This window comes from Limulus polyphemus, unplaced genomic scaffold (assembly GCF_000517525.1).
Source record: "Limulus polyphemus unplaced genomic scaffold, Limulus_polyphemus-2.1.2 Scaffold162, whole genome shotgun sequence".
Taxonomy (NCBI): Eukaryota; Metazoa; Arthropoda; class Merostomata; order Xiphosura; family Limulidae; genus Limulus; species Limulus polyphemus.
In genome coordinates, this window is record NW_013665772.1 from 196,502 (window position 1) to 206,918 (window position 10,417).

The following is a 10,417-nucleotide window of genomic DNA, read 5'->3' on the forward strand; positions in this document are numbered from 1 at the left end:
AAACTAAACAAAGACAATTCATAGTTTCCTTTTTTAGTGGCCACTATTCAATTACAATCTAGAAAACTAAACAAAGACAATTCATAGTTTCCTTTTTTAGTGGCCACTATTCAATTACAATCTAGAAAACTAAACATAGACAATTCATAGTTCCCTTTTTTAGTGGCCACTATTCAATTACAATCTAGAAAACTAAACATAGACAATTCATAGTTCCCTTTTTTAGTGGCCACTATTCAATTACAATCTAGAAAACTAAACATAGACAATTCATAGTTTCCTTTTTTAGTGGCCATTATTCATATATTATTTCTGAAACTCTTTCAGATATTAGTTTATCTTCTTTCTTAATGGTATCATAGAATATAATAACAAATGTGGAAATGGCCACATCCGTGACTCGGTAAGATGAATATATTTGTTTTATCAGTTTTATGTTTTACGAAACTGAGAATTATAGCCAAAAATCAACATCCTGCCAGATTTTACATTTACTGTATAAACATCCTTCTAGGTTATATCTATAGTATGCTTACTAGTTCGTTTGTCGAATTTTACGCATGAGCTCTACAAGGCTTATCTAACCGTCCCTAAATTTGAACTGTTTGTTCATCAGTCTACATCGGGATTTAGATCTTTGCAGACCTGGGAGGGTCAGGTTCGCCTGGACCACTTCTTCCCCTTGCATTTCTTAATTTACAGCTGAATATTCTTTTAATTATAATATGAGGATCAGAGGTTATGCTATTGCATTTACTTTGATCCCTTTCGAGGTCATGTTCATGCATAATAATCAAGAAAATATTATGTACGAGGAACACGTTCACTTTGTTCGTTATCGCGTAAAAGTCACACATTCATCACGAACAGTTCCAGTTGCGTTTCACATATTTTTCCATTAGTTTGATTACTGTAAGAGCGTTGTACATAAAATACCCTTTTCAATGCTCTCTGAGTTACCTAAACTAAGGATGTTATAGTCATAGCTTAGGGTGGCCTTAATTTATATTTTATTTCTAACATATAGAGTAATTGGTGAGAGGTGCTTGAGGCTAATTTCATCATGTATGCACAAACGGTCTAATTCACAAAAATAAGTCAGTTTTATTCCAATTTTTTGAGAAGTAATTTAGAGAACTACTTTTGAGTCTATCAGATAGTGTTTGTATGTTTGCATGTTTATGTAGGAAGGCTGACGATGTGGATCTTGGTACTCGGTAGGCTGCCGTAAGTATTGTATTCTGGATTGTTTGTAGCTTTCTTACATGTATGTGTTTTGTATCAATCCAAGCTTGGCATGCGTATTCTATGACTGGGCGGATGTATACTTTGTATATTTCGAGTATATTGTCGGCGGATGTTTCATGAGTTTTGCCTGTTAGACACCTTACATAGTTCATACGTTGCCAAACTTGTGCTTTTATGTTATCTATGTGTTTAACCCACGTTAAATTCTGACAACAAACAAACCAATTAATAAGATCAAACTGAAGAATAACATGAAGTCGAGGTTTCGGTTGTTCTTCTTAAGCATTGGATCGTGGTATTATTTATTATGGTAAGCAATGTCGTAGTTGGATTGTCACGTTTAGGTAAGATTTACGTAGTGATCATAACAGTTTCCTTGTTTAATCAGTGCTCGGAGATATGAGACAATTACTTTAAAACCTATTAACTACATGGGCCTGGCATGGCCAGGTAGTTAGGGCGCGGGTTCGTATCCCCGTCCCATCAAACATGCACGCTCTTTCAGCTGTGGGAGCGTTATAACGTGACGATTAATCCCATTATTCGTTGGTAAAAAGAGTAGCCCAAGAGTTGGCGGTGGGTGGTGATGACTTCCGCCTAGTCTTTTACTGCTAAATGAGCGCAGATAGCCCTCGTGTAGCTTTGCGCGAAATTCACAACAAACAAACAAATTAAATACATACTTACCTTTCTCGATCACCAAGATGAAAAATTCGATTACATATTTCGAAATTCTCAATTTTGGCAGCAAGACGAAAAATCATACATATACGTTAAACAATTTTGGCAGTAAGACGAAAAATCATACATATACGTTAAACAATTTTGTTCATCCGCTGAACAATTTAGTAAATTAAATTCATATCATTTTTGTTACTTATTATTCAGTGAGTTATTTGTGGGGACTACAGGAAAACCCAAAGATCATACAATTCTTTTTATTTTATTTATATTTAAAAATTATTCTATATTATTAAGTTATTATATTGATTAAGAACTAAACTAAACCTCTTACACTGACCGATCGAACCTTGTACAGTATAATTGGCAATTACGGTTCAATAAATCGATAACAGGGAGATGCTTAGCTGATAAATCAGTAGATTTTAATCGTTATATGTTACTATTATTGTTGTTGTTGTGTTTCTCGTGATTTGTTTTACGGCATTACGTACCTCTAGTTTGATTTCTACACTAAATAAGCTACAGTATTTACCAAGCTACTATCTTGTTTTAAGTTTTGATCTGCGCTATTGGCTTACTTTTTATCGGAAGTTATTGATAATTGTTACAGAAACTTTACTCACATCAAGTAAAAGAAAGTTTCTCATTAACTAAAATAAAAAAAGAGGCATTTCCAGCCTGATCACATATTGAACCAGACGGGTTTTCAATTTTCAGATTCATTTTGTTTCATCAGTTTCGTAATTCAATACTGTTTATAATCAGGTGTTGTTGTTGTTGTTGTTGTTTTTAGAATATTTTTTATTGAATGACAAACGGGTACAGTTAGCACAATAAGTTGAAGACGCTATATTGATGTAACTTTTGTCTTACATTTGCACTAATAAGTCAATTCGAAGAAAGGCTCTAACACTAAAGTTCACATCGCTTTCAGTAGAGAAATTTTCACGACCACATGTTCTGCCTTATCGACAGGAAGACGTTCCTCTCAGTACACGTATGAAATAAATATTATCCGGAAACATTTACACGACCAATTCAAAACGTCATTCGACTAAAGCTATACTGGAGACTGCGTACTGTACTTAAATTTACCCAAACAACAACTAAACGACCGCTATATTTTGTGTACTGAAGGTAATATATACCCTTTATACAGTGTTATCCAGGTTCGGGCCTTTTTGTCAAAAGAACAACAGCATCTTCATACTCTGCTTTTTGTATGAAAATATGTTGAAATAAGTACAAAGATATATTCTGGCATATGTTGTGTAACATTACCTTTATGGCTAATTTGCATATTATAAAAGAAATAAAGAAATACAACAGAAACGTCTTATGTTTCTCATAACTTCTACAAACATGACTGGATGCTCCTGAAAATGGGTTCGGACTTTTATGGGATGTGAAGAATTAGTCTGAACTCCGGAAAACTCTGAACAAATTAATTCAGGATCAAATTATGGCACCAATGAATATGCTCTAAGTAGGATTTATGCTACAGAGACTCGTTAATGGTCAATAAATAAAAAAACAAACTTCTTATCAACTTTACCTTAGTACACACTATAGATACACTAACAATGCATATTTATGCCTATAGTGAAATATATAACATCAACAGTTGTTTAGTTGAAAAAAGGTATACCACATCCTGCAAATTGTGAAACTTATACCATAAATATGTTTTGGGGTATTAAAGGGTATATACTACCTTAAGATGATTATTTTCAAACGTCCAACTACTTAAAGAGCCGAAACAGCAAAATGTTATTCAAACATTCAATAATTATGTTTAAAAGATATATATGAATACAATAAAGATTCACTAAATAACTAAATTTATTATCATCTTGTACTTTTATTAATCCAACTCATGAATTTGTTGAATAAACAACAATTAGCACATCGACAACACCTTTAAAGTTTCAACACACAAACGTACAGTACTGACAAATGAAGAATCTTAAAAGAATGTAGCGATACATTTAGTTTTTGTTGTCTGGATTTGTCTCACACCATCATGTGTTTAGCTTGGTTTTGTTTTTTGTCTGGATTTGTGGTATCACATAGAATATGTTTATTTCTTAATCCTGGATTTGACTTACGCCACCATGTCGTATCACATAGAACATGTTTAGCTTTAATCCTGGATTTAACTCACACCACCATGTCGTATCACATAGAATATGTTTAGTTTTAATCCTGGATTTAACTCACACACCATGTGGTATCACATAGAATATGTTTAGTTTTAATCCTGGATTTAACTCACACCCCATGTGGTATCACATAGAACATGTTTAGCTTTAATCCTGGATTTAACTCACACCACCATGTGGTATCACATAGAATATGTTTAGTTTTAATCCTGGACTTAACTCCCACCACCATGTAGTATCATATAGAATGTATTTAGTTTTTTTCCCCCCCTTGACAAGTGTAGTCTAGTAATTAGCTCCTAGTGTGGTTCAAGATTTGAACCGCAATTTATCTACACTTTCAACTTGAGAATATTATAAGAGTAACAGTTAAGTTCACTCTTCGAATAAGGGTAACCGAAAAGCAGAGGGTGCTGTTGCTTGGTTGACTTCCCTTTGGTTAGAAGATCTAAATTAGAAATGACCAGGGATCTCTGAATTGGCCGTTTAGCCCATGTCACGTAAGGTGCCATTCAGGATGAAATGACATATAGTGTATATTGGTCTGTAGTTTGCTGTCTAACAAGAAAACTTTTGCCATTTTTCTTTATTAACCTAATTTTTATCTATTTATTTCTATAGTTTTCACTCGTGCTATAACCACGTTGTGTCTTTCGAAAAAAAAAGCCATTTATTTAGTGCAAATACAAGAGAGAAATGATTTTTATTCAGGTTTTCAAGTTAATAGGAAACTTTTTACTCTCAAAACAGTGTGCGTCTGTCTACCTGCGAACATTAATTTGACGACTGTTTCGTGAAAAATAGCTGAAAGACTCTGGCAACAAGGGTGTCAGCAACAGACTTTGTATCTCTGTTTGGGTTTCACAGTGTCGATGTCAATCTCACAACAATAAATAATATAAACCACATAGAATATCGCTACATCAAATATACAGATTTTGAGAGCAAATGGGGGAAATGAACCTTGAACTTGTCTATTTTAATTCAAATTTTCCGTATCATATACACTTCCTCTTAAATATTTCGTGTTGCGGTTATGTTTCTGCCTTTTTTCTTTTTTTTCACCTGTAATATTAACCTTGACAATGTTTGAAATATATCTTCGTCTCTGGAACCGATTAACTTTAAATACCATAGATATGAGTAATCTTCAAAGAATACGTACGATCTTAATTAAACAGATACGAAGAGAGAGAAAAAAAACAACTTCAAAATAGTTTTAGAAATAGAATTATATTTTAAGTTTGTTTGTTTTTTATACTTAGATGTTGAGAGAACCCGGTACAGGAGATTTTGTAAAAGGTTATTACGTTGGGATCAAACCACGAGGGTCGTCACAGCCGTTCACCTACCGAACCGTGGTGCTCAGGGATGAAGACTTGGCAGAACAAGAGATCTCGGGCCTAGAGCGAAACACCGATTATGTCATCGTTGTCCAGGCTTTCAACAACAAGGGTCCCGGTCCTTCTTCAGACGAAGTTTATGTGAGAACCCCCCAGTTTGGTAAGGTCATGAAAAAAGTTAGTCTCAGTAATAAAACGTTTGTTAAGGCAGGCAGAGGTGGTTGATACGAATATTTTTCTACGGAGAACGAGTTGCTATGTTTGTTAAGGCAGACAGGAGTGGTTGATACGAATATTTTTCTACGGAGAACGAGTTGCTATGTTTGTTAAGGCAGACAGGAGTGGTTGATACGAATATTTTTCTACAGAGAACGAGTTGCTATGTTTGTTAAGGCAGACAGGAGTGGTTGATACGAATATTTTTCTACGGAGAACGAGTTGCTACGTTTGTTAAGGCAGGCAGGGGTGGTTGATACGAATATTTTTCTACAGAGAACGAGTTGCTATGTTTGTTATATAAATGGTAAGTGGGTAAAAAGAAGAAATTATTCAAGGAAGGTGTTGCTAAGCAGCATGGGCGTCAAGTCATTATAAATCATTATTCTACCAAGTTCCTCATTCATTGGACAAAGTCTCAAATCTTCAATAGAAAAGAGACTTCTAAACTTCTTGGGAGTTGTTCATTGATTTACCAAAAACCTCAATGATGATATGATCTCTATGTAATGTACTAACGACTAGGAGTAGCTCTATAATTTCTAGTATTTTAGTACTCAACTACATTTAGGAGTAGTTTTATAGTTTCTAGTATTTTAATACTCAGAAATTGACATGATTTCCTTGCCATGGTGCTACACTTTGGAATATATGCCAGCGCCCTCTCAGTGGCACAGTGGTATGTATGTCTGCGGACTTACAACGCTAGAAACCGGGTTTCGATACCCGTGGTGGGCAGATCACAGATAGCTCATTGTGTAGCTATGTTGTATATGCCATTGTGTAGCTCATTGTGTATATGCCAGCCTTTTTTTTTCCAAATTAAGTTTTACTGGATTTTAAACACCTTGTATGTCATACTATTACATATTAAAAAAAGTTATATCATTTTCAGATTAATGTAATTCCCTGAAGGTTTATTTGTTTGTTTGAAATTAAGCACAAAGCTACACAATGGGCTATCTGTGCTCTGGCCACCACGGGTATCGAAACCCGGTTTCTAGCGTTGTAAATCCGCAGACATATCGCTGTGCCACTGGGGGCATTCCCTAAAGAAAACTTAATGAAAGAATTTCACTCAACTCTATGTCTACTATCATTTTACTGTAGCTATTTTTCATGAGCTGTCATTTATTGTTTTTAAATCAGGCCTACATATCTGACTTGCATAATTCTGTCTGAATGGTCATACACGAACTGACAAAATGGAATGCCTATTAATGATGGAACTTGTTCAAACTGTGGTAGCAGACTAGTAACAGGCAGATGACATTTAAAGGACAATTTTCAAGCATCGTAAAGCAAGACTTTGTTTCCGGGGGGGAGGGTGTTAGAGGGGACTATGGAGACTGTGGATTGCCTCTGGTATAGATAGGTTAAAAAAATCCACGAGAAGAAAACAGATCCTCTTTTTATTCCTATTCAATCAGACTTATAAACATTTTTAAAATCTAAAGCTAAACAGTGAATACTTGCGTGTTAACACTAAATAGCTTATCACAATTATTATTATATTTTATTCCTGTGTTCCATTCGTTTTAAGAATGTAATAACTCGCAGCTAGCAAGGTGTGGAATCGGCCATGTCTTTTAATAGCTATGGAGAATTTTCACGACTGAAGAAAAGGGCACTTTTGGGGTATAGTACCAGAAAAGCAGGAGCTTGGGCCCACCCAGCCACCCCTCTTTGCAGTCACTGTGGCAGATGGCAGATAGTAATTACATCTTTCTATCTATCTGCCAGTTTTAGCACAAAGTACATAGTTGGCGAGCCCGTTTTTTTTATTGATTAAAACTGTATTCAATTAGGATTTTAGCTTTATTGATGATAGGCAGTTTTATTGCTATTTTTATATTCAAAGTAATTTATACTTCCGGTTTTATTAAACGTACGTAAGAACGTAATAAATAAATATAAATTTGTATGTATTCCTCTTAATTCTCTGACTGAAAAAGGAAGAAAAAAACTTTAAAGAAATTCCCGAGAATTTCTATTAAATAGTAATTCTCTTAAGCTCTTACTTTTCTTCATATTTTTAACACAAAGCTACAAAAATGCGCTATCTGCTCTCTGTTCGTCGCCGAGAATCGAATCCCGAATTTTAAGAAATGCCACTGTAATCAAACAAAAGAGGAATACTACATCTAAGTCCAAACTCCATTTGGAAATGGCCACTGTAATAAACAAAAGAGGAATACTACATATAGCTCCAAACTCCAGTTGAAAATGGCCACTGTAATAAAACAAAAAGGAATACTACATATAGCTCCAAACTCCAGTTGGAAATGGCCACTGCAATAAAACAAAAGAGGAATACTACATATAGCTCCAAACTCCAGTTGGAAATGGCCACTGCAATAAAACAAAAGAGGAATACTACATATAGCTCCAAACTCCAGTTGGAAATGGCCACTACCCGAAGAATATTAACCTATTCATCAAAAATCCTACGAAATTTCTTGAGACAGAAACAGACAAACAACTAACAGTCCACCAGAGCACCATCTCACACATCTATTGTACTTCCACAAACAAGGCTACCCTCTCCTGATTTACTCCATATTATGATAGTGTTGGTGATATCTGTTTAAACACCTGTCTATAAGCAACAGATTTTACTCCATATTATGATAGTATTGGTGATATCTGTTTAAACACCTGTCTATAAGCAACAGATATACTCCATATTATGATAATTATAGTGATATCTGTTTAAACACCTGTCTATAAACAACAGATATACTCCATATTATGATAGTATTGGTGATATCTGTTTAAACACCTGTCTATAAACAACAGATATATTCCATATTATGATAATTATAGTGATATCTGTTTAAACACCTGTCTATAAACAACAGATATACTCCATATTATGATAGTATTGGTGATATCTGTTTAAACATCAACTGTACTCCATATTATATGATAATATTGGTGTTATCTGTTTAAACATCAACTGTACTCCATATTATATGATAATATTGGTGTTATCTGTTTAAACATTCCGTATTTATATCTACAAACGTCAACTATATCCATGGTGTGATTCATATATTCTACCTCTGATTGTTTGTTTTTCTGGCTAACGTATGACGTCTCATTATTATTTTTTTTTTCCTATTTCACTTTTCAAATTTAAAAAGTCGGTTAATTCACTGACTGGTTCTCTTTCGAATGAGTTCCTTCTTATGCTTAAAGTTTTCACGTGTCACAAAGCCACCGCATTGTTACAACAGTTGCTTATATTACGTCATAATAACACTGACAATATCATTTTACAAGTATTTCTTTGTATAATACTAGTTTTCTAGTGATAAAAACGAGAAGCTTAATAGCATCTTGACCGTACACGTTATGCACTACAGGCCATTGCCAAGTGGCCTTTCCCTGTTACTCGTATTACTCTTACTTAAGACGAACTGCTACTAATTGTACTTGTTATTGTGGACTTTTGACAACTCTTCTGCCAGACGTTATTACATAATAGGGATCTTTAGATTGTCTGGGAATGTAGCACATAAAATATCGGTCATGACGCTGTTTGTATCAGCATTTACGATTTATACCATATATTATCATTATATGCCATAATAACGAATAATTGACGAGCTCTGGTATTGAGCGAAAGGCATAGGGTGTGCAGCCGAGATGCTATTATGGTCTTTTTTACTGAAAATGCGCTCCAGTAGCTCAGCGGTAAATCTGAAAGTTTATAACGTGAACAACCGAGTTTCGGTAACCATGGTGGGCACAGTACAGATAGCCCACCATGTAGCTTTATGCTTCAAAAGCAACCAAATTAATTTGATGCATTTTTTAGTATTATTATATTACTAATTTTCAAACGCGTGGTTTTAATATATTTATCTAACAATTGCATTTTTCTTTCTTGTTAAAAAACAAACAGAAAAAAGGTTTAAGAATTGAAAGTTAAGTAATTCACGGACACGTAAACAATATAAATACTTTTATTATGAAGACGTAATTTTAGTCTCTTTTTTTTTTCATAACAGGAATTCAGTTTCGGTTTAATTACGCTAATGAAGTTGTTAAGTTCATATTATATTTTCATGGATATTTTTAGACAGCCGGTTATTTATAGTTTATATTTGGTAATGATATTAAATATTACTTTTCTTATGTTGTTTAAAATATATCATTATCATGAAAATTCATTTCACTTCTACTCTCTTTCTTAATCTAAGGTTTATCGTTAGTTATTAATAAGCTTCTCAAATTCCCATAAGAAGTTTTATTACATTATTTATAAGCTCTCCCATCAAACTGCTCCTTTCAACAGCAAGATTGATTTTTGTTTAAGTTATGAGCTCGTGAATTTCGATAACTAAAACTTAATATTATTCAATACAATGCTATATACTACACCAGTCCGTTTTAATCGTGTGCACGAGGTTAGAGGCTTGCGTGCCTAACAATAATTCAATTACACCTCAAACAACTTACGTTAAAATTTACTACTTAATATTACTTTACTGGACTTGCAGGGAAAAGTAATTGAGCTAAATTAGCTATAATCCACTGCTATCTATAATTATTAGCCATTAGGGTTATAAACTTCTACATCTATGTATAATAAAACGGGCTTCCATGTGTGCGTGTATAGTGTATAAAGCTATAGAAATTTACAAGAGAAACCTATCGTGCAAAACGTACAATGTGTATTATCTTCAATCTCTATTTAATGTTTTTTATTTAATATAGAATTCCATAATTGTATGGAATAAGTTTAACTTTTTTTTT

At 33.8% G+C, this 10,417-nt stretch overlaps 1 protein-coding gene across 1 annotated transcript in view; it reads left to right on the forward strand.

Annotated features, from left to right (window-relative positions):
* LOC106477031 (Down syndrome cell adhesion molecule homolog) overlaps positions 1-10,417 on the forward strand; it is a 111,077-nt gene that overhangs the window by 52,839 nt on the left and 47,821 nt on the right. Inside the window, exon 11 of the mRNA XM_022381427.1 lies at positions 5,360-5,597. Within this exon, the coding sequence (XP_022237135.1) occupies positions 5,360-5,597 (238 nt within the window). The remainder of the gene's footprint in view (positions 1-5,359; positions 5,598-10,417) is intronic.